Source organism: Hippocampus zosterae, chromosome 3 (assembly GCF_025434085.1).
Source record: "Hippocampus zosterae strain Florida chromosome 3, ASM2543408v3, whole genome shotgun sequence".
Lineage (NCBI taxonomy): Eukaryota > Metazoa > Chordata > Actinopteri > Syngnathiformes > Syngnathidae > Hippocampus > Hippocampus zosterae.
This window is the reverse complement of record NC_067453.1, coordinates 18,165,103-18,192,849: the sequence shown is the minus strand read 5'-3', so window position 1 is coordinate 18,192,849 and position 27,747 is coordinate 18,165,103. Positions and strand designations below refer to the sequence as shown.

Genomic DNA, 27,747 nt, shown 5'->3' with positions numbered 1-27,747 from the left:
AAAATGTAAACTCTGGCAGAGAGTCATATGAGTAACGTGTCATATTTAATAACACACATCAAGATCAGTGTCTTCACAAAACTGAATATAATTCATTTTAATTGAGGTGGAGCTAATTTGTTATTTCATAAGTCTGTGTCAAACTGATAGCCCTTCACACAATCAGCACCGCAGAAGTGGATGTCAGTTTCAAAAAGGTTCGTGACTGATCACCCCTGACTTAAACCTTCCCTAATTTTGTGTGTTCGTTATTTGTGTTGCAGTTTTGACCCTCAACAACTCTTTTTTTGGAAATCGTAGCAAGCAAACTAAGTAGACCAACAGAATAGTGTCAAGAATCAGTGCGAAAAGACACAGGATGAGTTTACTTTTTTGATCTTCCTGGATTTTCCCCACTTCTGGGTCACCGTTTTGGCTGAAGTTATGGTCTAGGTTTTACAGACTGATACCCCTCCCAACTCCAGCCGTCTGTGGTTGGGACAGAGTTGTCCTGGCTGGCCCGCCAAGGCTAGATTTTCATTATTAATTCAATACATTATTGTACGTGTTTATTTTGCTTTAATCATGAGACAACTGAATTCTCCCAATAAGGCAGTCGAAACATTGTTTCTTCTTCTCCCAGCCAGTAAGTGAAAAAGGTAATAAATGAAAATCTTTCAGTATAAAATTTTAATATGAACGTAACATCTCTGTGATAATATGTTTCCTCCAGCAGAGAGCGTGTCATCGGTGTTGTAGACAAAGTGAGCGAAGAAAACGAAAGTGCATCCAGTGGGAGGAGTAAACACACGAGTGTCACCAGCAAGTGTTCAGGTCTAACCCGCTGAGCACGATGACTTGAAAATGGGACCACAAACAATACCTCTGATGGTAGGTCACTAGCAACTCTGTCTACTTTCATTTTATTTGCAATAAAGGAGCATTTGGATTATTTTTTTAAACCCTGCTGATAAATATCATAAATCTGTGGAGATATTTGAATTACATTTGGGAGTTGAAGTAAACGTCCTCCTTTGAAGCAAATGCCCCAATGTTGTGGCTCCTGTGTTTTTCAGTAAGCTTATCATGTTTTGGCTTGTGAGAAATTGTGGCGCAGTGCAGCATTTCCTGTTAAGATTTGAAAAGCTGTTAATGATTAGACTCAACCCTTAAGCTTCGGTGACACTCAAAAGGTTCGGGATAGTCAGCCCTTAGGTTGAATTTTAGGATGAACCCAAAATGCATTCCAACCTTTACAGATGAACTTAATTTGACTTCTGAATACTCATGTCCAACTGTTCATTGCTTCCGTAGTTTTAGCAATAACTTTCTGTTTGCTAACATGGAGCTGAATGGTACAACATGTTGGATCCAGGAATCACCCAACACATTTCCTGGTTTAATTCGAATCTATATTCAAGCAGTCCTCCTCAGCCTGATGCTCACCTATTCACATCACAATTCATCATCAGCATATTATGACAGAGATCGAGCGACACTGAAACAGTCACCGAAAGGACGTGTAATGATTTTCCTGTCATTTTATGCAGCGTGCCCCACTGTGACCTGACATACTGCGCCATCAAGACGCACTTGAGTTACAATGTGATGGATCCTGCTGGACCGCAACCAGGACCACCCCCTATACCAGCACGTAGACTGCTCCACAGACAAAACGCAAAGTGTGACCACTCCGCATCTGTGACAGAAACTGAATTTCCGTCTCATGTTTACGAGGACATCGATATTAATGTCGAAAGTTATCAAGTGCCGAGAGTCATACCCCCGCCTCTTCCGAAATCTCGGCCTGAATCCCAGACTCAAGGCCGAGGACGTCCCCAAGGTGCTCAGCAAGGGGGATATGTGGCTCTCCGACCCCGCCGTGCCGCCCCACCGGTCCCGAGTGCAAAGGCTCCAAGTGGACAAGACCACATTTCCCCACCTGTACCACCCAGGAAACACGCGCCGCTCGGCCACAACAGAACCAGGTTCTCCTGTGATCTGACTGTCCCTGTCCACAATTTGGTCCGGTCCAACACACAAATAGATGACCTGGTGAGTAATCGATCGCGTTTTTCTGCCTTGACCAGGATTTAAAATTGACAGCGTGAAGGCCTAAACGATTGTCTTTCACATTAGGATAAATGGATCATCAAACTGACCGACGCTCCAGAAGGCAGCACAACGGTGATGGCTGCATTCTGTCAGGCCACATCCAGGTAAGATGTCGCCTGATATACAAGGCATAAAAAGGTCTTGGCTTTGTTGTTTTATTGCACATAATTTATGGACAGGGGCGGCCCGGTAGTCCAGTGGTTGGCACGTGGGCTTCACAGTGCAGAGGTACCGGGTTCGATTCCAGCTCCGGCCTCCCTGTGTGGAGTTTGCATGTTCTCCCCGGGCCTGCGTGGGTTTTCTCCGGGTGCTCCGGTTTCCTCCCACATTCCAAAAACATGCGTGGCAGGCTGATTGAACACTCTAAATTGTCCCTAGGTGTGAGCGTGAGTGCGAATGGTTGTTCGTTTCTGTGTGCCCTGCGATTGGCTGGCAACTGATTCAGGGTGTCCCCCGCCTACTGCCCGAAGACAGCTGGGATAGGCTCCAGCACCCCCCGCGACCCTAGTGAGGATCAAGCGGCTCGGAAGATGAATGAATGAATAATTTATGGACAAATACAATTACATTAGGAAATGACCACATTTTGTTGATGACCCGAATCAATTTTAGATTTAGGAACTTTGCATTTTGACTCAATATGGCAACAATGGAACTGAATCATAATGGCATGGATTAGCAAATGCTTTGACTGTTTTATTTCGTCCACTTAAAGTCCACAGAATGCGCTGAAACCATGCATGCGCCAGTTGTCTATTAAGCACTTCCACTCTAACCTGAAAATATGGATGCTACTTCTACATAAGTATAGGATATGTTTAATCTAGGAAAATCTATCCATTTAAAGCCTCTGCCTTTCTCACCACGACATGCACACACCCACAATGAGGCGCTCTAAAATAGGCGTGCCCGTAGATTACCCAAAGCATTTATAATGGGTGTCGCCTGAGCAAATCTAGCTAACTGCACATCACTATGTGCCGGAAAACCAAACAAAGGTGCTGTTATAGATTTTCAACGGCACATTTCCGGAAATTATCTTAAAACATGTGTCAGGTATTTCGAAACAAATCTCTTAATTCACTTTACGGGGTCTTTAGGGGTTTTTGGTGGAGATCTATTTACTGTAGTCGTGTATTACAGTATATCATTGCTAAAGTAGCAAGTTTAATGGTAGGCCTTTTTGAACCTGATCATCTGCAGTAATTTCCCAAATAAAATCTGAGTCAGGTGAAAAGAATGTCTTTGTTTTGCGTGTCTGGGTTTCGATTTGACAGGCTGCTGTCACGCTACAAGCACACGCAAGTGGCTCACAACACGGGCACGGTGTGTGCTCGAGTGTCACGCGTCCATCCCGCGCTCCTGCAGCAGGTCGAGCTGATTGTCAACGTGGCGATCGAAAATGAAAGTCACCAGCTTCCAATCTCAACCACAGGTACGATATCGTCCATCAGTCAAGATGCTACACATGCGCACACTCTCTTACAAAAGGCAAAAATAAATCAGTCACTTTTTGTGAGTACACCAGCATATGCAGGGTTGAATTCGTATCATTTGTCCAGTGAACAGGACAGTGCAAAGTTTCATCGATGAGATCTTCCAGCTGTTCGAATTCGCTCGCAAACCCACCGGCCATTATGTTCTCAAGTTGTGCAACTCGGAGGAGTATCTCCACAAGTAAGTGGTTTCATTGAGCAAACCTCTTATTTCCTCCACTTCATGCTGACACATCGGCGCCGAACCGTCAACAGTGACCAGCTGCTTGGTGTGCACGAGGTCGTTCAAACACACTGCAAGTTCAACATGGACCTTCCCCTCCGACTGCTCCACTCCAGCAGCCGAAGACGCAGCCTGGCCAGGGATGTGAGTCACCACACAGTCTGTCTAAAAGGTTAAACATTGACCAGCAATGAGACCTGCCATGCAAACTGATTATCAGGGTTGGTGTGGCTGTGAAAACACTACCTGCTTTGATTCTTATTTTATTTTTATTTTTTTACTTTGTTATGTATACAAATCACATACTGGCTGCTGGCGTTTGCAGGACAGATGGAGAAAAAAATACTCTGATCTATTACATGGTAATGTGTTGGGATGAACAATTAATTGAATTAATATCATTCGTTCATCTCTATTATTTTATTTTATTATTTGTTTCCCCCATACATCATAAAAATTGTAAAAAAAAATGTTCCAATGCGGAACTGTCACGATAACGATTTAAAATTATTGATAATATGGACAAGGTTTTAAGTAATATTTTAATGTTCATCTTTAGAATAAACCAGAACAGATATCGTATACTTAACCAAAGATTAATCATTTCATAATAACACTGTTTTTTTTCCCCCCCGTGAGGAAGGGGACGACAAACCTTCGGGTCATGTCTACGAGCTGGTGAGACCCGTCTGCGTCTTCAATGCTTGCAAGTAAGATACCGAGCAGTCACTCCCTTCACCGGGCTTTGCTCAGCGTCTAAATACTACTCTCATGATGACATCCTTGTCTTGAAAGGCGCTTATAAATAAAATGTATTATTATTATTATTATCTCACCGAGTCACAAGCTTTGTGCGTTTACAGGAAATATTGAATAAAGAAGATGTGTGCGTGCGTGTATGTTTCACCTCTTAGCTTTGTATTTCTCAGGTTGAGCCTGCAGAATGTGCTCTTAAGCTACAGCAGGGAGGAGGTCATGCTGATGAGAAATAAAGTGAGTTGAGACAGCTCACTCTTCACGTGTAAAAATAGATGTGAATCAAGCGTTCCAAAATATCTTGATGTGTGCAGTCAGGGATGAACGTTAACGTCATGGTGACCCACGTTCGCACCATTACCGATCTCCTGTGCGGCCTCTCAGGCGAGGAGCTGGAAGACGCCATTGGCCGGCTCAACAGAGTCAACCCCATACCTCTAGTAAGGGGGCACGTCCATGTCATGCAGCCTCATTTTTTTAAAATCACAATCCTGCTGGATGTTTATATTTTTCCACATCACGTCTTTCATTTTCCATGACTCTGATGCATGTATTATATGTGTCCTCGCCTCTTGTTGCAGAGCTATGAGGAAATGTCAGAATGTGAGAGTGGTGAGTAGATACACCATATATGGATATTTATATATGTCAAATATATGGATATAATTGCATGTCATAACAAACATATGTTGTGTACGGCATTCCTTGACTAAGCCTTTTAAATTCAGCTATCATTCAAAACAAGTCACATTTTTGCCTTATGTACGCTCTAAATTCATATCAAGACGATGACATTGTGTATCTTGCAGCCATGCGGGTGCTGCACGAGTCCCTGCTGAAAGTCATGCAGAGCTTCTTTGCAAACTTCCTGTCCAACTTCAGAACTCTGGACATGGCCAGCAAACCTCAGACTCGTGATGTGGAGGATAACGGTGAACTCTTACGGTTCAACGTGGCCGCGCTCTATAAACTGCAACCCAGCTGGCTGGCAACGTATGACATTAGCTGTGCAATGAGCACAACACCACACGAAAAACACGATCCTTGTTCATTGTTGTTGTTTTATTTTCTAGATTTGCCTGCTTTTCAATTTCCTGTGAGCTGACTTATGGGGAAACTCAGATTTGCTCAGCCGTGGTTTCTGAAAACATCAGCACTACTTTATCATTTGAGAAGAAAATACGTTGCAACCGCATGTGAGTTCACTTTCCACTTTTGTTTGACGGGCCGGTACAATGGAGCCTTTAAGTGACAATCAAGTCAAAAGTGTGGTGAGCGACTGGCTGAGACATCAGTCCAAAGATTTTTACGTTGAGGGAATATGGAAGCTTGTGCACAGATGGGAAAAGTGTGTGACAGTGTCAATAGACTGTTGAAAACAAAAAGGAAAAAGTAAGATTCTTTCTGTATTACCAGTCCTAATACCAAAAAAAAATCACCTTATTTATTGAATGTCCCTCGTAGATATACTGTATATTCATAAGATGTGCTTTCAACTGTTATTAATATATTGTTTTATTTATTTTTTGTATGTGTGTGTGTGTGTAGTGTGTTTCCATTGCAACAAAGAGACAAAAGCATGTATGCAACATAACTGTCTGCTGTAGGGTCCTTGAACAAAATAAAAAATAATCGAAATAAACATCAGAGGGAAAAACTTTCTCACGTTTGAATTAAAATATATATATAGTATTATAGGTCTTAGGCAGTTTTAAGGGAGCTCCTGACCACCCAAATGTAACTCTTGGACTCCAAACATTCTGTAAACGCAAACACAAATAGTCACAGTTGTGTATTTGGCTGTCAGGATGGCGTTTCCTGTCCCAGTAAAGCAGTTGCCCTACGAGAGCATGCTGACCTTCCAGCTGATTGGCTCAAAGCGAGGAAAGAGCCCCGAGCTGCTGGCATGGGCTGTTCTACCTCTTTACAGCAACAGGTACTGGGGCATCTTCAACACACCACACACATACGATGTTCAATTTTTTCTTTAAGGAACAGTTCCCACCATTTTCCATTATGCAACAGAGCAAATGTTGACTAAATCGTGTGTGTAGAACCCTGGCCAGAGGGACCATCCTGCTCAGTTTGTCCAAGTTGGCCATGCTGTCTTCTCCCCCCTCCCCGGCCCTTTTTGACAGCCACCGACAAACACTGGGGGTCATTCTGCAGGTGGGGAGTCTCCAAAAAAAAAAAAAAACTCTGGTGCCCTATGGTAGTAAAAACAAGCAAAATCGACAGCATCAATCATCATCTCTTCCATGCAGGTTGAGTTTCCAGATGAGGTCACCTGGACGTATCTGCGGCCTGTCGCGCTCCCCGGCTCCTTCATATTCTCCCCGCCTTGTGAAGATCTGGAAAAGAAAATGTCACAAGTATCCAAGAAGCTCTGCCTTTGCTTGTGAGTCGAAAAAAAAAAAAAATCAGTTTCCGCCTTAGATCAGATGTATCGTTCAAATCATTGCACAATTTCAAATACATTGATGATAACGAATGATTTTACATTCTCCATCCCGTATGGCTAAATGTAAGCGGGGCGCCCGTGTCACAGAGATTGAATCTCATTCATCAACTCATTTCTTTCTGCGTCCAGTCTTTCAGAAAATGAGAAGAGCTTCCTGTGGAGTAAACGTCACAGCTGTGACAAAGCAAGCACCTTCCTCCACCTGGTGTTAGGTGGTGCTCCCAAGTGGCAGTCTGAGGACCTGACAGAGATCTACACAGTTGTGGACCGCTGGGCCATCCACCTTCCCGAGGAAGCCCTCTTCCTGCTCACCGATAAGTAGGCAGCAGCCCTCATCCCTGCCTTGATTACGCATCGCTAGTTAACTAAATTGAAGAAAAAGAAAATTGTGTTTCTTTTGTCCAGTTTTCCAGACCAGACAGTGCGTGAGACCTCTGTGCAGTATTTTGTGCAAATACCCGATGATGAGCTGGAGCTGTTTTTGCCGCAGTTGGTCCAGGTTAGCACTGTAACAAGCACATCTCATCATTCCCTACTTCACCGCCATTTAGTTCATTATCGTCATCATTATTGCTTCTGTAATTTGGGAATTTCTCCGTTGTGAGACAAATAAAGGTTTTCTTCTTATCTTATCATCATCATCATCTTGTTGTGCAGGCTCTGAAGAGCGAATGGGAGCTAGATGGAGCTCTAGTCATGCTGTTGTTGGAGAGATCTATAAAAAACATTCGGATTGCCCATCAACTCTTCTGGTGAGTAACCAAACTCAACTATGAATGTGTGTTTTTATCCCCTTAAAGTTGACGCAAATAAAACTTGTCAACACAGTAGTAATTATAAACATGCAATACACACTGTCAAATTAGGTCATGTAAAAATGCAGCGCGGCAGTGGCAGGCATCACAGATAGTAAGAAGTGGAAATAAGAAATATTATTAAAATATACGAGGGCTGAACGATTTTGAAAAATAATTTCATTGTAATTTCCTATTCCATTTTGCAAGAGTGATTTAATATGTTTTTTTCAAGGACCTCTACCTGTGTATTTTTGAACAAACAAGTTCTCTGCTGGAACAATCTCAAGCTTGACAAAATTTTACACCCACTTTTAACAATGCGCACACAGCTTGGAAGTTAAACTCACCTTTTAAACAATTTTGAAAATTTGTTTTTCAACCATTCGATTTTTTTTCCTGAATTTTCTCAACACTGTTAAAAGTCAAGACCCTGCATGGAAGCCGAGCTCTCCTTTCAATCCTTGTCTGCTTTAAAAACCTGATGTCACAAATCCAGAGAGCTGAATTTTTCATATATATTGTAGGACAGCTGTAAAAAAATCGCATGAATTTTAAAACCTTAAACGCACCTTTGAAAGCCCTACTAATCAATTGCTGCAGCTGTCTATTTTTTTTTTTGTTTTATAACATGAATATTAGGTTTAAGATAAAATAAAGGCAAATGAACCATGAATTGATATGAAAGACAATATATCTATTTCAAGTAAAGTTGTGAACTTATGAAAAACTTTGGGTCATATATTCATGTCTAGTGAGCGCAAAGCGCAATCTAACTGTGCGCATGAGTTTTCTTTGCTTTGCTATTTTGCTCGACTTTACACCTGTAGAATTAGGCTCAACGGTGTGTTTGGCAAGTCGTCTTTTCCAGCGCACCCATCATCGCATCGTCCTTTGTTTGCATCAGAAACAGGGCGTTCTGAGCTGCGTAAACAGAAATAGATTCGCTGATTCCCATACATGACGTTGGCAGGTAGGATCTCCCCTTGCGGATGATGTAGTCGGCGTGACGTGGGCAATTGCAATTGATTTGCACCCCCAGTCGTGCACCTTTGTGTGACACCAACACCACCCACAGTCCACCCACACACGCGCTACAAATGAATTTCAGTGTGACTGGCCATTGCTGCTTATGTGGCCAGGCTGCTGGAGGACGCTTGCACAGAGCCGCACTACCAGAGCTGGTATAGTAAAGTGCACGCGGCCCTGCGCTTCTGCTGCGGTCGAGCACTGCGGGAAGAGCTGGATCGAGAGACCCACTTGCTGTCGGCACTCGTCCAGGTGGCAGAGAAGGTCCGGACGTCGGAGAAGACGCGACGGAAGGTCTTTTAACTCATTCACTCCCAAAGACATTTTTAAACGTCTTTTCAGACTTGGTCCAGAATTGGCTGGTACTGAATTAGTTAAACTCATTCGCAGGCTCGAACTCAGCAGCAAGTCAAATATTCTGTCAGCGTGTTGTTTGTCTTGCAGACCGTTCTAAACAAAGAAAAGATGAAGATTGAGAAGTTTTTCAGTGATGGGGGAAGCTGCCGTCTCCCTCTGGATGTTGCGGTCCACATCAAGGGGGTGGACCTGGATGTAAATGCCCCACAGCATCATCACAATCCAAACCACACATCTATAGACGAATGTTTACAATGTGAAACTTTTTTTCCAGGCCTGTAAGTTTTACAACTCCAATACCTCTCCTCTGGGGCTGTCCTTCATTTGCACTGACCCACTGGCTAAGAACATCGCTGTGATCTGCAAGGTTGGTCATAAAGTAGCACTTTATTGATACTTGTTGGCTCTGTAGTTGTGACCCATTAAGGAGAACTGTGAGCTGAAGCTTTTTTTTCCATCATTCATTTGGAAGTGATCTCTTCAGACAGGAGATAGCCTGCGCCAAGACATGCTAGTACTGCAGATGGTTCGTATGATGGACAGGGTGTGGCTCCAAGAAGGGCTGGACTTGCGAATGATCACCTACAGATGTCTCTCTACTGGCACAACTCAGGGTGACTTGATCAAATCAATACATTACTTCAGATAGGATTTTCAATATAATCATTTCCAAATCCTGTGCCTCAGCACATTAGCGTCAGTCAGGTGTGTTGCAGGGAAATTATTAGATTCCGCAGAATCCACTTGACGCTTTTGCTTTAATTTGTGAATGATGACTTGACGTAGATGTGTTTGTATTGTGGCAGCGAACTAAATTCAACTCAATCGAAGCTGCTAGCAAGCTTTGAATGAAGCCTCACTTTTAATTCATGATGCAGCGTTGCCAAAAATGAAATGTTACTGGCTTAAATATGTTTTATCCTCTACAGAAATAACAATCATAAATAAACATGTTAAAAAACAAAAAGAAAAAACAAGTATCATGCTGAGTCAGTGTCATTTTCTTTTAACACCGCTGAAAAAAAATAGTACCTTTCAGATGAGGTTTGCATCCGTGCCACTCGTGTTTCATTATTTGTTCATATATGCCGGCTGACAGGCCTCATAGAAGTGGTTCCTGAGGCGGTGACGCTAGGAAAGATTCAGCAGGAGTGGGGTCTCGGTGGCACCCTTCGACAGGACACCCTGGAGAAGTGGTTCCACATGTGGAACAAAACCAAGGATGACTACGAAAAGGTCAGCAGACATCCCGAATTCCTGATAAAAGTCGTCCTCCGGGACTAATTGTTAACCTCCACTCCTTTTTTTTAACACTTGTTTTCAGGCTGTGATGAACTTCATTCACTCATGTGCAGGTTGGTGCGTGGCCACCTTCATCCTGGGGATCTGCGACCGCCACAATGACAACATCATGTTGAAGCACAGCGGGCACATGTTCCACATCGACTTTGGCAAGATCATGGGCAATGCACAGAAGATCGCAAACTTGAAAAGGCAATTCAACGTTTGAAACAGTCACTTGGGAAGAAATCCAAAATGCTGGAACAACCTTTACCACCTTTTTTTTTTTTTTTTTTTTAACAACGCAGGGACCGATCACCGTTCATCTTTACGTCGGAGATGCAGCATTTCATCACAGGCGGTGGGCAGAAGCCTCAGCGCTTGCATCGCTTTGTGGAACTCTGCTGTGAAGCTTACAACATCATCAGACACCGATCTGGCCTCATACTCAGCCTGCTGGAGCTCGTAAGGCCAAAGATTTTGTCTTCACGACTGTGTTATACTGCCCCCCAGTGGCCAAGTTGCGCACAACAGAAGAATATAATGCCCTGACTATTTACTTTTAAAAATATGCATGGCAGGCTGATTGAACACTCTAAATTGTCCCTAGGTGTGAGTGTGAGTGTGAGCGTGGATGGTTGTTTGTCTCTGTGTGCCCTGCGATTGGCTGGCAACCGATTCAGGGTGTCCCCCGCCTACTGCCCGGAGACAGCTGGGATAGGCTCCAGCATCCCCCGCGATCCTAGTGAGGATCAAGCGGTTAGGAAGATGAATGAATGAAAAGGATTTAATTATTGTTATATGCTTTTGGCAGACGTAATAAATTACATTTGAATCCCATTATTAATATTTTTTTTTGGGTGTATGTGTTTGCATTGTCCCCAGATGACCAACGCAGGAATGCCCGAACTGAAGGACTATCATGATCTGCAGTACGTCCAGAGAAACCTCAGACCGCACGACACTGACCTGGAAGCCACATCCTACTTTACAAAGTAACTTAAAACACACTCATAAGTCATATTTCCTTCAAATAAATTGCTAACAACAAATACATGTACCTCGCTATCCTCACAATTTTGTGATAAGAGTGCCTTCTTCTTAAGAGGTCTGTCCCTTTGCTCTAAGCAATGCAGCCCATTTACACTTGATATAATTTAATTACCGGTAGATAAAATAGAATTTAATGGTCTGTAAAGCCCTTTGTTACAGATGCTGTTGTGAAAGCACTATCAATAAAGCTGAATTGTATTGTATTCCCTTCAGTGTAACTCCATCTAGTGGATGCATAATGTCACCACAGTCACTATTGCAGCTTCTTTTAATGTGGTGCGCCCTCTATATGAAAACAGTTTTAAAATAGGCCATTCATTGAATGTGCGCCTTATACTCTGAAGTGCTTTGTAGTGTGGAAAATACGGCACTGAGCCCATTTTTTTGTCATGGGTGAGCTCGAGCAATATATGCCAAGTTTTGACAAGTGGCAGTGAATACCATTGCCCGGTCACCGGTCAATCACAGAAATTTTCTTTAAACTTGAGATGTTGCCAAAGTCCTGGCTGAAGAGAAAGTGATAATTGGTGTCAAGAAAGCATGTTGAAGTGATGCATTTTCAACGACTCTCAAATCGTTTTAAGTCTGGGAAGCTGAATTTAGCCTGTGTTGTTCATGGATGTTTTGGAGAGTGTTCACTGTGTGTGTGTGTGTGTATTTCGCTGCTAAGTGTCTGCTCAACAACATATGCTCATTAATGACGGTTGCAACAGGTTGCCAAGTCAGTGGTGTGGTGGCGTGTCAAGTGTATGCGGTCGATCAGCGCGTGCCATTGTGTCTTTTGTTCAGGAAGATCAAGGAGAGCATGGGTTCTGTTGCGGTTAAGCTAAACTTCCTGACACACAGCATGGCCCAAAGGAAGAAGGCAGCGGCGCCCATCCGTGATGCCGTTCCTGCTCCGAGCACCAACATTCAAGACGCCATCATCCAGGACTTTAGCATCAAGGACAAAGTTGCAGTGAGACCAAGTTTAATTGTCATTATTGTTATTATTATTATTATTGTGTCCAACTTAAAAACTGAAAAATCACAAACAACACTGGCTTTTGTCACCTCTGCCTCATGTCAGTGTTGAGAAAGTGTCCAAAATCCAATCAGACTGTTTTGTTTTTTGTTTTTTTTAATTCATTGCTCCTTTTTAATTGTCAGATCTACGACCTGACACTGACCATTGACGATGGCTATTGGTGCACCGAAATGACATTTGAGGACTTTGAGCTGATCCATAAGCAACTGCAGAAACATTTCATCGAATCCGCGATTCCTCAGTGAGCCCACAGACAAGCGTTCATCGCACTCTCCCTGTATCCTAGCACATTGTCTTCTTTTCGTTTCCAGATTCCCGTCATGGTATATGATGTCATTCAACCCCAATAGGAAAATGTCTCAACTGAATAAATACCTCAAACAGCTTTTTGAGGGACCTTGCAAGGGAGTATGTTTGCTTGATAATGTCCAATTCCTTTTTGTCGTTTTTGTTTTTTTGAGCTATAACTCACTATATCTGCTCTTCAGAATGAATTTGTGTGCAGCTTGTTCTTGGATGGGCCCAAAGTGGTGAAAGAATATGTGGTAAAAGGTCAACATCCACTCATTAGCCACAGCATTTGGTACACCAACGCAATTGAGTAAGCCTGAATGCAAGAGCTCCATCAGAAGTTTGAACAATGTTGACTGTAAATTCTAGCTTGCATCATGATGGGGTGTTGTTGTTTTTAAAAAATATATATTTCTGTCACCTTACGAGAGACAAAATATCAGAAATCAAACTTGAACAATATTGTCTTTAGAATCTCTAATGCAGCTCTTGAAAGGGGCTCTCACCCAGTTGTGCTTGTGTACCTCATTAAGCATCTAGTATGACGAACCGGGTGTCGTGAAGTGTCAACTTGTGATTTACCATTCCAGAAGCTTGTCCTCAAATCCAGCTGTGCATTTCTTACAAGGGCTGTAAGCTCTCAGTCTTGGTAAAACACCTCAAGAACATTGTGAGCTTGCCACACGGAAGGAAAAACATCGCATGTTCTTTCTTATGAATTTAAAAACCTTTTTTTTTTCCCCTTTCTACAGAAGATGCCCAATGGCTCCAACCCTGATGCCTATGTGATCACGCGTCTGAGACCGGATCCCCAGCGGAAGTCCAAGAGGAAGACTAAAGTGGTGCGGAATAATGACAGCCCAACATTCAACGAACTGGTACAATAATTTTATTTCTTATAAGTTAAATTGTAACAATATAGTGTTTTACAAAGGCAAATGTACATTATCACTGTACATTAAATGCAATAATTACATATAAAAACAGGATGTTGTAGGATGGCAGAAGAAAGTTGGATAAAATATACGGTGAAAGTTTTGCAAAATTCCAATTTGACATGCAGAGCTGCTCGACTTGACTTGTCCCAAAATGTTTTGTGACGTTCACAGCTGGAGTGGTCTAACGTCCCCCTGCTTTACGGGATGGTGCTGGAGGTGAGCGTGAAGAGCAAAAAGACGTTTGTCGCTGCCGCCAACATCAAACTGGACGAGGAGCTGCTCAACAAGGAGACTTGGTTCACATTGGGAAACTCGGCACTCTGACCTGACTTGTTGCACTGCGGGCCTGTAGCCGACAGGGGGCGCAACCCCAATATCTTTTGTCTCAACTACAATGTAGTGACCGAATGCTGATGAAGTTGTAACTGGAAAAAAAACCTAATGAAGTACACTGTTATGAATATGAACTGCAGTAACTGAATGCACTGATTAGTTGTTGTTGTTAAATGCCAATGAATTCAACAAGTCAAGTCAACAGTATTTATAGAGCACTTTCAAACAGCCATCGCTGTATACAAAGTGCTGTACATGGAGCAATTTAACATCCACAATAAACTGTAAGACAAATCGGTAATAAAGGCGGTAGAAAGCACCAAACAGTAAAATCAAGAACAAATCTAAGTCATGCTGAGTTGAGAAATCATGAACATGAAAATTACCCCGTACATTTTTTCCGCCCCAGTGGATTTCTGTGGATGGACTAAAAATATTTGGACATGTTTGTAGGAAAAATTTGCACACACCATCCCTTTACTGTGACCCCATGAACTCATTTATGGCTGCCCTTTTTTTTCCAGACAATGCTATGGCCTGACTAAATGAAACTCCTCACCCTACTTCAACATAGTTAAAGATGCCACTAGATGGAACCAAAGCAATTATTATATTTTACATACAGCGAGTATGAATGGGGGCGGGGGGGTTTAAATGTATCTGGAGGGGTGTAAGGTGTGCAAAAAAAAAAATGTTTTGTACTTTGTACGACTTTTGGTGTGAAGTTCACGCAATAGATGACAGCAAAAGAACAAAATTAGTGTTTTGTTTATGCCAGTGATTGTCAAAACTTTTAATATCAGTACCCTTGTCTTTGTTTTTAAACATTTGTTTAGGCCAAATTGTTTTTTTACATTTTTGGGCCAATTGAAATACTGAAGTGTTTTGCATCGGAGTGAAAACTTCGCTTAGAGTTTTTTTCTCGGTGGTACTTGGTTTAAAACCACTGGTTTTCACATTTAAGGACATTTGCAATTTACATTTAAGGACATTTACAATCTAACAGCAAAAGCTTCAGTTTTTTTCACAATGTCCAACAACTTCAGCTCTGTCCAAAAATGGCATAAGAGACTGTTTGAATATCGCCATAAGTCACATTTGTAACTATTTTCATACTGCGCTGATATCACCTTTTTCCGTGATGCAATTCTAAATTTGTTAACAAGGTTGTACAATCATGTGGACGGCGGCACCAGGCTTGAGGGACTCAAGTTTGACACCTTTGCTAATTTGTGTGTATGTGTGTGAGAATAAGATGTTATTTAAAAAGGAAAAAAAGAAAACACCTTTGCCCATTACGAGTAGGTAAGACCCCCTCCCACAATACACCTCACCGGTCACGTAGTTCCTTATGTTATCTTAATGGCATCCTCCTGCTGACAGCTCTTCTCTCACCACCTCATTTATTGGATTTGTTGATGAAGCCAGACTGAAATAGACTTTTATTCACTGCATATACTTCAATAATGTATACCTGTGTGCATGCTATTTATACGATTCCCTTTTGGATTCTGCACATGGGAGGGAAGGAGTGTTGCTTGGGGTGGGTTAAAAAAAAAAGAAGCCTTTTTTTCAGGGTAGAGGCCATGGAGCGTTACTGTGACCTGGCATGTTTCATTAGGTCTCAGCCACAGCAAAAGCGTAGGATTTATTGCTCTGAGAGGGAAAACAACTCTGCTGGCATTAACCGAACTCACATCAAACATTCATTTTGTTACACAAAGCTACAATCTCACATGAGGGATTTGCCCTTCATTTCGGTTTGTACAAGCTGCAAACAGATTTTCGCAGGGCCGCTTGTTGGAGTGTTCTGTTCACCCCCTCGTGCAGCGCAGAACTGGCAGGAATATAGCACATCTATTTTCACACAATAAAACTGATATTTATAACTGAGGAAATGCAATTGCTTTGATTTATTTGCATCCTTTTGTTGCTGCTCCGCCACACTCGTCTCTGTTGGCGGCGTGTGTGTGTTTTGCTATAGGTGCGTGTGAGTACGGTTTAGGAATACCAGACAAAAACGAAAAGAGAGGCTGGATCCAAGTTGCACCCGTCTCGGGACCGAAGAGGTACCCAGCGATAGCCTGGAGGTATTAAAAAAAAAAGAATGTGTGTGGGGAGGAACAATGTTTAAATAGATAAAATGCAACAGTCAAATCGTCTCGGCAAACCTTTCTTCAGGCTGCTGAAGGGCAGCGTGTACTGACCCACGAAGTCACTCGACAGAAAGCCGGTCTGGTCTCGGACACAAAAGCGGATGAGACACAGGTCGGGAATGCTGATGCGGAAGTTCATGTCGGTATCCCAGAAAGGATTCAAAGCTGCAATAGTCATCAACTTCTTCACTCAGCTTGACTGGAAAGTGCAATTTCTTCATTCATTCATTCATTCATTCATTCCAGGACGTCACTGGGGCCATGTGAGGAAGATGTATGGGTGTATCAAAATATATATACTATATACTGTATGTGTGTGCATACATATTTGGAACTACATATAATTATGGTAACCAGTCCAGGGTTTCCCCGTTATCAATGAGAAACTTGGCAAAAAAAAACTAGAATATTCAAAAACATTGAAAAAAAATCCACCAACAGGAGACTCCACAGGCGCCAGGGGAATCCATGACACTCCACTGCAAGAGCCAGAGCCACCCTACAAAATGGCCACTGGGCCAATTACTACATTTCCCAGCATGCCTCCCAATCTAAACGGGTGTGGCCACTTAAGCCACCTGATGAAAATGGTCTGGCGGAAGGAGAACAAAGAAGTAGCGGCACAGTGAAGAGGTGAGTGCAAAGACCCGGGGATAGCTAAGAGGAAGAAATTTGGAGGAAAGTCATTTTTGATTTGCTGAAGAAGAAATTGTATATTTGGTATAGCAGTGTGGCTGGCACCGGACTGGATTTTTGTTTGATTCAGCCAACCAGTGACACTGATTGTACTACAGGTTAGATTTAGTTTTTTGTTTGTTTTGTTTTGTGGAATCTTTTGCATCAGTGGATTCTTCCTGCTTTGGTGCATTTCTCTTGATGTCGCAATTCATAAAATATAATTGCAGGGTACGCCCTTCTCAAAACTGAAGTTTCTTAATTTGAATTTGTTTCATCGAGCAAAACCCGAAATCCTTTGATACTTTTGTGAAGTGTGTGGAGGTCTGAGACATGACGCTTGTGATCCATGTCTTGAAAGAAGTAGTGCCAAAAAGCCAAAGAAAAAGCACAACCCACCCAAAGTTAATACCGTAATGCTCCCAAAGTGAGGTCTCAAGTAATTTTCATGACCTTTTGGTGTGTATTTTTCTGTCAATTTTAGTATGATTTTAAAATCTTCTTTGCACATTACAAGTGAGCATCATGGTGAGTTGTGGTTAGCATGTCTGTCTCACAGGCTCTATAGATCACAGGTGTCAAAGTCAAGGCCCGGGGGCCAGATCCGGCCCGCCAGATCATTTTATGTGGTCCGCGAAAGCAAATCATGTGTCAACTTGCATGATCCTTGCTTAAATCGGTACCGAAATCTCAAACTGTCATCCGTAATGAATAACGGTAACATTTTGCAATACATTTGTTCCCCTGTTTACACTCGAGCAATAACTGCACAAATACTTGACTGATTTCAAAACTAGTAAGACATCATTTGCTTTTGTGTACTAGTAAAAATACGATGTGATGATTAAACATTTATTCGGTTTCACTGTTGTAACGACCCTCCGAGGGAAGATGTAACTCCGAAGTGGTCCATGACAAAAATGAGTTTTACACTCCCTGCTAAAGATCCTTGCCCTTGAGCTAAATCTCTCCTGTGCAGAGATGCTGGTTCCAAAAACATGCACGTTACATAATTCAAGACTCTTAATCGTCCATAGTGTGAATATGAGTGTAAATGGCTGAAATGCTCTTTTTGACAATGAATAAATGTAAATGTTTTTTTGGTTTCTTGAAAAGTGAAACATTTTAAATATGCAAGTATTCTGCCTGACACCAAATATGTGTGCCTTGCAACGGGGCCGGCAACCAGTCCAGGGTTTCCCTGTCTCACGCCCGAAGTCACCTGAGAGGCGCTCCATCATTTCCGTGATCCGTATGAGGACAAGCGCTTATAGAAAATGGATGGACCTCAGAGGTCTACGAAATTTCAACTGAGATTTGTGTTTGCACTGGGGGAGGGGGAGTTTGTTGACATTCTCAAAACATGCCACATTGCATTGATTGATTGAATTATGTTCAAGTAAAAGTTAATGTTGAAAATTCTTGCATGATTTGCGATTTTAATTTTGTGAACTGTCCACAATTCTGACTTTTCAAGCACAACTGAAATCAATCAAAACATTGGAAGAAGCACAGAGTGCATAAATGAGACGGAATGCTCTCAGGAGAATCTTGCAGAGCTTGTCCTCAGTCTTAAATTGTGACTTAAGCCCACCACCCCCCCCCCCCCCGCCCCCACACACACACGCATACAAGCATGTTGGCGTGAAAGTACTTACAGTTGTTTTTGACTGTGTTTGTGTTTTTTTTGTTGCAGTCTGATCCAATCCCATGAATATCAACTCTGACGAAAGGATCGAGAGCCTTGCCACTTCTAGGAATTGGTAGGTTGGACCCACAGATCACCTGTTGCCAAGCATATGGAATGTACATAGTTCCAGCTGGGATTGAACTTCTGGCCATTAAAACAAAAAAACAAACCAAAAAAAAACCAAACATAACCATTGCATCAAGTAGCCAATTTCATGCTAAAAACAGAGGGAGGGGCGTCATTGTCATGAATGGAGATTAACACTTTCATTCACCCTGTAACCCGATAACATGATAAACTGTACATTTGTAGTAGCCGCTGTCCCCGAAAGGGTCAATTGGAGCAAGGAACTGAGGGCAATTGCACCTTAGACATCAAAACAGTTGGTAATGCACCGCACCATAAAGAACTGGAACATAAGAGTTCTTGAATCGGTCCCACTGCTCAAAAGGACACATAAGTTGACCATTGAACATCTAAATCACTCGTAGTAAATCCTGTGGTCAGACGAGACAAAGCGTCGACATTTGCACTGGATAGTGGAAGAAAAAGTTGTTCACTGCTGGCTGGGTGGTTCCAAGTAACATGATGTCAGGAGAATCGTACTTTCTGATTCTAATACTCATTCCACAATCAAATTTTTCAGTGTGGCCACCTTGTGAAGTCATTCGTGCCAGAACCGCCCCTGGGTGCCAACACATTGACACACGGTGGCCAAAAGATGCCCACATAACAGCAACCAAAATAATTTTTTTTTAAATCGCTCAACAACCCAAATTAAAATACACAAAACACGCACGCCGATATTATTTTTTAATCCATCTTGAGTGGGTCGGTTGCGAGTTGCCAAATAGGCAATAATACCTTGAGCAGCAAGTGTGTTGGTGGAACGCCGCGTTGACTGCAGCTCGGATCAAAGCTCCTTTCACGAGACATGAGCACGGCAGGCTTCAAGACGTAGCCGCAGCCGCCGTTGTCTTGGAAACGGCCATCATTAAGGTCCATGGCCAATCCCGGCGACTGGAAATTGAGTGCCACTGCAAAGTACAACGGGGCATTCGTTAGTTGGATAACCAAAAGAACACATAAAAATGTATGCCTTCGATTTTTGAAACACTTTTGGAGGACGAAGCGTCTTGCAGCAATACTGCATGTTGCATCAGGGAGCCATTCAAGACACCCAAATTAGGATGAGGTGCAATTCCCGAGCCTCTGCTTCATGCAGAATGTCCCGAGTCGTTGCGGATGAGAGCCAGAAAAACAGATGTGATCTTTTTGAGAAACTTTCTAGCACGTCATAACTCTAATCGCCAGCGGTAACCATCCGTCTGCATCACTTGAGAGAATTTTCTGCTGATTTAATGGTGATTGATCCATTTCAGCCTGTCTGGCACTGCGGCGTCTTTCAGCATAGCAAAATATCACCATCATCACAGTCTTGGGGCATCATGTCAGACTCACAAGCAAGACGGCAGACAGAACAACAAAAATAAGTTGCACCGATTCAGTGGCCGTGACTTTTTCGCCAGCGAGCAATCAGGCACTACCAGAATCCAGAATGAAAATTGACATTAACAACAACAAAAAAAGGACCATATGTTTTGCAAGGCTCCGGGGAAACATTGATTAGGCGGCCGTGCTGTGGACTGCAAAGAAATGTTCTTTTTGTCGCTAATTAATACAATTACCTTTTGATTTTGGACGAAGTGACTCACTGAACAAAACTTTTCCACCGTTTGATCCACACACAATAAGACTTGCCACTAATATTTCTTAGCTATTTAATATGGAATTCGCTTTTCAGATATTCTATGCGCTGATGAGTTTATTATGGGTTCATGGATGCATGTTGTCGCTGTCAAATTAAAACAATATGTAAATGTAGCCAAACTCTCAGGCATATATTCTTTATCCTCTGCATGAAAAAAACTTATTAGATGGGTTCGCTGAGGGCGGCCTCGGGGTCGACTAGTTAGCGCGTTGACCTCACAGTGCAGAGATGCATGGTTCGATTTAGGCTCAGGCCTTCGTGTATGCAGTTTGCATGTTCACCCCATGCCTGCGTGGGTTTTCTCTGGGTATTCCGGTTTCCTCCCACATTCCAAAAACATGCATGGCAGGCTGAGTGAACACTCTAAATTGTCCTTGAGTGTAAGTGTGAGAGTGGATGGTTGTTCATGTGTGCCCTGCTCTTGCGGTTGGCTGGCAACCGGTTCAGGGCGTACCCGCCTACTGCCCGAAGACAGCTGGGATAGGCTCCAGCCCCCCCCCCCCCCCGCACCTTTGTGAAGATAAGCGGATCAGAAAATGTATGGATGGATGGGTTCAGTGAGTCACTTGGTCACTTGCAGTAGTTGCTTGTCCATTAGTGCCCACCTGACTGTATTGCACTGCCCCTGGTGGCCATGTAACACACACCAAATGTGTGTTTAATTCTTTACATTCTATTTGGTGACAATTTGTTTCATAAAGTACAAGATGATATAGAGAGAATTTTTGGATTGGTTTGGGAAAAGGTTAAGACAGACTAACGGCATAACCATGCAATGGGGAAATAATTACGGATTCAAGCACGGTTCTCGTATCTCAAGGCACTGTAAGTTCTGTTTCTCAGGCACCCCCAACATGTGGGTTCTTGTCCTTTTGCGTCCAGTCGGATTGTCTCTTTGACCCACCGAGCTGTGAGCCGACATTCCAGAACTCTTGAGGGTTGTAGTTGGACGAGGACGTCCTGGAGCCTGCTGGATAAATCCTGCTGAGGAATCTCTGGTTGTGCAGAACAAAGTCTTTACCTGAAGACAAAGCACGCACCGCATTCAATAAGATGAAACAACATTTATTATACTAAAATGCTGACAGTGGCTAGCATGCAAATATCCTGCAAAGGTATACTGTATATTCTAAGAACGGGTACCAACACCAGGTTCTTGGTATCATGCAAATACCAGTTTTTTTTAAAGGTATCAAGTAATTGTGGATGTTGCTGATGCCAACCACCGATACCGAAAGAAAAAAAAAAGGCAGTAGTTGGTGTTATATTGCAGACATTTTAAATATCAGTGAATCATCATCTGTGTCAGAAAGGCCTTTGTGAGAATTTTTTTTGTCATTGTGTTGTTTTTATTTGTCAAAAGCACTAGAGGTACCGGTACTTGGTATCAGTGAGTAGTGATGAGTGAATTCTTGTCCTGATATCAGACTGAAAAAAAAATGACAAAAAATAAAAACATTCTAAATGCATTCGGTCCATTTGCCAATGTGGCTAAAAAACTTGCTATCAGTTTGGTAACACTTGTGTCACCGCGACTGCAAATTGACAAAACATCTCACGTCGTAGCTGCAGCAAGATTTTCTCGTAAACAACTGCACACCAGGCAGCGGCGGTGCCGACAGTTGAAATGACGGATGATAAGAGCCTGCGTGGACTCATTTCACTTCCATGACGATGACGAGGCCAACCTTTTCACTTTTTTTTATCCCTAGTGGACTCTCAGTAATATATGCCGTGTTCAATATGCTCTTTGGAGAACTATGACCAAAGATTAATGCTTTCGCACACCGAAAAGACTCCTGCGGGGATTTCTCTTTGAGCTCAGCATGCTTGTAAATCATTCAAATCGGCTGCTCTCCACGAAACGACACCTCACAGTCAAGCTTGGCTTCCTTTTTATGTGTGACTCTACCTGAAACTTTGGCCAGCTTGCGGGCTTTTTTCTCCGCCATGGATGTGTTCTCACACGAGTTCTGACTGTCTTGGGAGTGACCAAAGCTGATGAACTTGACAGACACGGTGTATATGACGAGGTCGGACAGAGCGTCCGCCACCACCACCCTCTTCTTCTACTCATTGCGTTCAGAGACAAGAGAGCAACAAGAGTGGATGTCAGATATCATAAGAGTTTTTTTTTCTTTTTGTCAGAACAGCGTCTTGGCTTTTTAAGATCAGCCGCAGCCTGCAAACTGTTTCAACGGCCCTGACTCACTTTCTTCTTTGAGCCTGCCTTTCTAGGAGACCAGAACCTTGATCTCCTCGGTTGATCCTCCTCTTCCTCCTCCTCCTCCTCTTCCTCCTCCTCCCAGCCCTCATCTGCACTGTCCTCTGTCCCCGATGCTCCATCTATCCTAGCGCGAGGCTTTAGCTTTTTATTCTTGATCAGGATCTTATATTTGAGGTCCTGCGTGACCATTGACAGACACACACACACACATAACTCCAAACTGTCTTCAGTGGGGCTTAAGTGGTTTCGACCAATGCCTCAATAACATGGTTTTTGTCAGTATGGCTTTTTTCAAAGTATTCGTCTTACATTTGGGCTGGGGAGGTCACCCGTGGTTGGGTGATCCAAGCGCAGGTCAAGCAGCTTGTCCCCGAGTATGGAGGTAAGGTAGAGGGCCATGACTTCCTGCTGCTCCTTGGAACAATGGTTCTCCAGCGACAAGATTACCGGGTATACAGAAACCTGCCAGAAAACAATTTCATTGACAAAGTGGCACTCAAAGACAAATGACAATTTTAAATGAAGCTCATCTAGCTCATTGGGGGGTGGGGCTGGGGGGGGGGGGGGGTGTCAATGGGGAAACAATAGGAACACACCAGAGGTTTGACTCTACTTCATCCTACCGAGCGTTACCTCAAAGGCATACTGTGACACAGTTGAGATGACGTCCTTAAAGAGAATTTTTGTGGTCAGGGTATAACCGTGGTAGACGATAGGCTCCATCCCTGGCCCATCCCAACAGTCAATCTCCAGACAGCGGCAACCTTTCCTCAGAGCACTGAGAGTGCAAACATGTATTAACATACAATAACCAGTGCTTTGAGAAACTTCTGTACTAAATTAGGTTTAGTACTTTTTTTAGGGGTCGGGGGGGGGGGGGGCTTTCAGAGGTCACCGGCCCTTATTAGCAGGATGTAGCTGACTATTGATTAGCATTAAAATTTACTATCCACCCATCCATTTTCGACCACTCGTCTTGTTCAGCGTTATGTGCGATATAGAAAGAGACTGACTACATTCTGGACCAGTTGCCAGTAAACCACATGACTTACAGAACATGGACAAACAACCATTCACGCTCGCATACATGCACAAAGTGGCTTAACCCTTTCAGTGACAGCGGTTACGCCAGTAGAAAGGTTACAGAGTGCATGAAAGGGTTAATGACTCTTTGCTTTTTGTTTTGGGGAAAAACCGACACATGCATGCAGTAAGGTCCAAGTTAAGCTTATTGAGGACCCACAAAATTTAACATATCTGGCGTTGTGCTTTACTCAAAAGCCATTTTCAAGTAGAATCTGTGCTTTCACTTAAAAAAAATAAAAAAAGTAAAAGGTCAGAGCAGGGGAAGAAAGTAGCCGCAAAGGAGATTAGTGGTGCAGTCTCCATTTCAGAAAAGTGAAATGGCTGGCGTTTTATTAATACTAAAGAAAGGCACCGGTGACTTGTCTTGATAGTAAAAATGGTGTTAACGTTTTTTCATGAAAAACAGGATGCTTGTTAGTTTACGCCATGTCTAGTATGTGATGAGGCGTGTTAATCACTCAGTTACCGTCCTGCCTGACTTGCAATCGGTTGATAGCAAATCATATTCAGTTTTCAAATCCCAGCTCTTTCCCAGGTGAATTTGTGAAACCATTTCACGTATCTCGACGGCAAGTTGTAAATGTATGACACGCTTACCAAACATAGGCGTCCAGGTGGCTTTCGCCTATTAGTTGGTCTCCTGTCAAGTAGGTGTTGTGTGAGGAAGAAATGAAGTAGCTGCTGAGCGGCTGGTCCATGTCTTGGTACACGGACTTGTGGGTCTGATCGAAGATGCAACAGTCTTTGGACTCCATGTAGCGCAGGAAGCCTTCAAATGTCATACACTGACTTTCTATGGCTGGAAGAGCATATGCCAGCAGGGTCACAATTCGTTCAGCCATTTTCTGTACTGCCAGTCAATCGCAAGGTCCAGAGACACATCAATACATCTATTTTCACTTGCATTCATTGAGTGGGAAGTGAATGCACGCTGCTTTGAAATAGTTTTGCAATATTGTCAAAACTACATTAGCAACTGTTCTTTTCACATTACAGTTAGCACTCTGATATCTGGTGAGATGCGCCATCTATCTAGATAGAGGTGTAAAAGGCTGCATGTTGGTTATTTTGCAGATGCGTGCAAGCCGGCATATTTAAAAACAAATTAAAAAAAGGTGGTTTCCGCCATTGAGGGTGTGAACACAGCCAACCTCAGTTACTTTATTTGATTTGCATTTTCAATTTTAGGTCTGTGACAGATTTCTCTCGTGGCCATGATGTTGCCTGAATTTGTCCTCAAGTCAGACGTTGTGGTAGTGCGATCAGTAAGCGAGATAATAAATACAATAAAAAGTTACAATTACAGTAATTTCTTACCAAAAATGTATGACGAGTCACTTCAAAACATCAAAATCACATTACTTTGGATTGTTTGACCTCAGAACTGTGAATGCTTTTACGAGATCACGTTGTACGCGTGTGCTGAATCTTATGATGAGCGAAGTGTCAAGATGATGTGGTTTACAACAAAGCTTCTCAAGCCATATTTCTATCACGGGGGTCAGTTTTCTCCCCACTCACCTGCCTCCTCAATTTCATATCTCTCGATCAAACTCTCGGCCGTGCCCTCGTCGGCAGCGAGCTCCAGCTGCTCCTTGTGGAGGAAGCTGAGCAGGGAGCAAGCAGGTAGCGTGGTCTGGCCTGACGCGTAATTGTTGAAGAGGTTCTGGATCTCTCCTCTCCTGGTGGACTGGGTCTTGCTTTTTCTCATTTTGATCTGCAAACAGCCATTTGGACTCTTCGAAAGCCCACCAGAGCCTTTTCTACTTTTATGATGTTGCTCTAAAAACTCCCAAAAGTCATGATTTTTGGATATGCTCCAGTGACTTTCCCCCGTGCTTGTCATTCCTATCAGTCATTGAGATGCGTTTCCTATTTTTTTGCATCTCACCCTCCCTACCATTTATCCTGAGTTCTTCAGCCCCCCACAGTCGTGACAGTGGCTCAAACTAAAACTGTTCATGGGTACCAAGCAACAGATAGTCTGTTCGGTGCATCTGTTCACCACGCAGTGGACATAAAAGAACAGAATCAGCTCTCATCTTCATTCACACACCGGGCATCTGTGCCTTCAGTGTACATGAAGGAACATCCTCTGCTGTTCAAATAAAAACATCGAATTTGCCATTTTAGAAACTGCAGCCATGTGGAAGGCTGTCTGGTCAATGTAATTACATGGGAATACTCAAGTGGTTGGACAGATATGCATTTTTGTGTCACCACCACACTGTCACTTTTTTTTCCGCCTTTTAGTGATGGGAACTTTTCTCCAAATGTGCAGTATGCTGTACAACAATTAAGGCTTAAATGATTATCGCCAGCTGCAAGTGTTTATCATACCTGCAGCAGTCCCTCGGCTTGAACGAAAAAGCACAGAAGTTATTGACATCTTCGTTCCTTCAGACTCTGTGAACCCTAAGGATTTATGAAAATAACTTTGTGTCACTAGTTTGAGTTGTCAGTGTGTTGCACATGTGTAGTACAACACACCCTTATTGTTATTGGTTGCCAAATACCGCTTTCAACTTACCCAGGGTGCTGATTGAAATATTTCCTCAGCTCTGCGCAGTTTCCATTTCGATTCCTAATTTTCTTTTTTTTTCTTTCTTTTTTTTTTTACTTGCATGACATGGAGCTCAATACTGTACGACATCACCTTTCAAGTGTTCTCTTATTGACATCATCATAAAGTTGACATCATATGAAGGAGTTCTCCACCGATTCCTGTGAAAAGACCCCAAAATAATGACACAAGATTCCTCAATTCAAATCACTTGAGGTTGAGTATTTACTGGGACAGTTTTGCCAATGACATATTTGCAAATGCATTGCATACCTCTGGACACACAAACATCGCCGTGCTGAACAGAGCAAGAACAAACTGGAGCCGTAGGCGGTACTGGGGAATCACTTACTGCATGGCAAATGATGGTAATTGACATTTACAAGTTCCGATATAACCGATTCAGGGTGTCCCCCGCCTACTGCCCGAAGACAGCTGGGATAGGCTCCAGCACCCCCCCGCGGGGCGGCCCGGTAGTCCAGTGGTTAGCACGTCGGCTTCACAGTGCAGAGGTACCGGGTTCGATTCCAGCTCCGGCCTCCCTGTGTGGAGTTTGCATGTTCTCCCCGGGCCTGCGTGGGTTTTCTCCGGGTGCTCCGGTTTCCTCCCACATTCCAAAAACATGCATGGCAGGCTGATTGAACACTCTAAATTGTCCCTAGGTGTGAGTGTGAGCGTGGATGGTTGTTCGTCTATGTGTGCCCTGCGATTGGCTGGCAACCGATTCAGGGTGTCCCCCGCCTACTGCCCGGAGACGGCTGGGATGGGCTCCAGCACCCCCCGCGACCCTAGTGAGGATCAAGCGGTACGGAAGATGAATGAATGAATGAAGTTCCGATATGCAACTTTTTGACCGTGCTTCGGCTGGCCACTTGAGCAAAAGATTGTTTCTTTGGATTTGTAAATTTGCATACTTTAGGGCTAGTGAGTCGTTATCATCCATCACGGGCAACAAAAGCTCAACTCAAAGCTATTCAGAAGATATTCACTGTAGCACTTGTAAACTTCTTCTTCATCAGTCTTCTTTGAATAACGGCTTTTCTTCCCATGTCAGGATCTTTCGGCTTCATTTCTGATACTGTACCTGCATTGCCTTTCGAAGCAGGCATTGTGTTCAAGGAAGTGTTTCAAAGGTGACTTGATCTTGGGTCACACACCCCTGAGATTTGCTGCTGCAACCTGCGTCAAAAGTACAGTCCTGCATATAATATTGTCATCTAGTCATGTTCACTTGGGAGTGTTCAAATAAGGGTATACAGGCGGAATTATATTTACCTTTTGTCCAGGTTGTCCCCGAATAAACCACATTCGGTGTTTGACTGATTTTCCTTTTGTGACATTTAAGGTATCTTTAATTTAAAATTTTCAGAGGTAGTCTTTGAACGTCTCTTGAGCCGGCTTGAGCAGAGGGGGCACGTCGTCGTGGAAGAGAGATGTGCTTGTATT

At 43.1% G+C, this 27,747-nt stretch overlaps 4 protein-coding genes across 12 annotated transcripts in view; 2 read left to right on the top strand and 2 right to left on the bottom strand.

Annotated features, from left to right (window-relative positions):
• Positions 1-27,747, bottom strand: part of LOC127598052 (tumor protein p53-inducible protein 11-like) — an 823,313-nt gene that overhangs the window by 200,188 nt on the left and 595,378 nt on the right. The gene's annotated exons all lie outside the window — the stretch shown is intronic.
• On the top strand, positions 720-16,031 carry pik3c2g (phosphatidylinositol-4-phosphate 3-kinase catalytic subunit type 2 gamma). The gene is made up of 33 exons (XM_052061566.1): positions 720-870; positions 1,530-2,034; positions 2,119-2,198; positions 3,372-3,529; positions 3,657-3,771; positions 3,846-3,957; positions 4,453-4,523; positions 4,743-4,806; positions 4,884-5,009; positions 5,151-5,181; positions 5,379-5,562; positions 5,643-5,765; positions 6,377-6,505; positions 6,624-6,738; positions 6,834-6,967; positions 7,160-7,348; positions 7,436-7,529; positions 7,688-7,782; positions 8,967-9,147; positions 9,298-9,405; positions 9,485-9,577; positions 9,695-9,824; positions 10,310-10,446; positions 10,535-10,704; positions 10,800-10,956; positions 11,377-11,486; positions 12,334-12,502; positions 12,694-12,812; positions 12,883-12,979; positions 13,060-13,123; positions 13,453-13,532; positions 13,615-13,740; positions 13,972-16,031. The coding sequence occupies exons 2-33, from the start codon at positions 1,588-1,590 to the stop codon at positions 14,122-14,124; spliced, it is 4,161 nt and encodes a 1,386-aa protein (XP_051917526.1). The 5' UTR covers positions 720-870; positions 1,530-1,587; the 3' UTR covers positions 14,125-16,031.
• LOC127598040 (1-phosphatidylinositol 4,5-bisphosphate phosphodiesterase zeta-1-like) lies at positions 16,032-26,316 on the bottom strand. The gene is made up of 13 exons (XM_052061538.1): positions 26,269-26,316; positions 26,079-26,153; positions 25,260-25,455; positions 24,336-24,537; positions 23,286-23,430; positions 22,962-23,114; positions 22,638-22,829; positions 22,338-22,494; positions 21,330-21,446; positions 19,519-19,691; positions 18,623-18,749; positions 16,305-16,454; positions 16,032-16,217 (listed from the first exon to the last, which is right to left on the bottom strand). Exons 3-13 carry the CDS (start codon positions 25,447-25,449, stop codon positions 16,135-16,137), a joined length of 1,689 nt encoding a protein of 562 aa, XP_051917498.1. The 5' UTR covers positions 25,450-25,455; positions 26,079-26,153; positions 26,269-26,316; the 3' UTR covers positions 16,032-16,134.
• Positions 16,887-27,747, top strand: part of LOC127598035 (pleckstrin homology domain-containing family A member 5-like) — a 380,167-nt gene continuing 369,306 nt past the window's right edge. For 2 of the 9 annotated variants that reach the window (XM_052061532.1, XM_052061524.1), the window contains exon 1: positions 18,671-18,727. The gene's annotated coding sequence lies outside the window, so the exon portion shown is untranslated. Of the gene's footprint in view, positions 16,923-18,658; positions 18,728-27,747 lie in introns of those variants that run through there. The other 7 variants (XM_052061531.1, XM_052061519.1, XM_052061521.1 and 4 more) reach the window with 7 other exon arrangements.

Bases quoted from the DNA above. Each gene is read 5' to 3' on its own strand.
- pik3c2g (XM_052061566.1), top strand. From the start codon at position 1,588: ATGGATCCTGCTGGACCGCAACCAGGACCACCCCCTATACCAGCACGT. The intron at 9,406-9,484 runs GTAAATGCCCCA...CTTTTTTTCCAG, and splicing joins TCAAGGGGGTGGACCTGGAT to GCCTGTAAGTTTTACAACTC. The intron at 13,124-13,452 runs GTCAACATCCAC...TTACCATTCCAG, and splicing joins GAAAGAATATGTGGTAAAAG to AAGCTTGTCCTCAAATCCAG.
- LOC127598040 (XM_052061538.1), bottom strand. From the start codon at position 25,449: ATGAGAAAAAGCAAGACCCAGTCCACCAGGAGAGGAGAGATCCAGAAC. The intron at 23,115-23,285 runs GTAACGCTCGGT...GTTTTCTGGCAG, and splicing joins TGTCACAGTATGCCTTTGAG to GTTTCTGTATACCCGGTAAT. The intron at 18,750-19,518 runs GTATTATTGCCT...GCTTGGCAACAG, and splicing joins CAACACACTTGCTGCTCAAG to GTGATCTGTGGGTCCAACCT.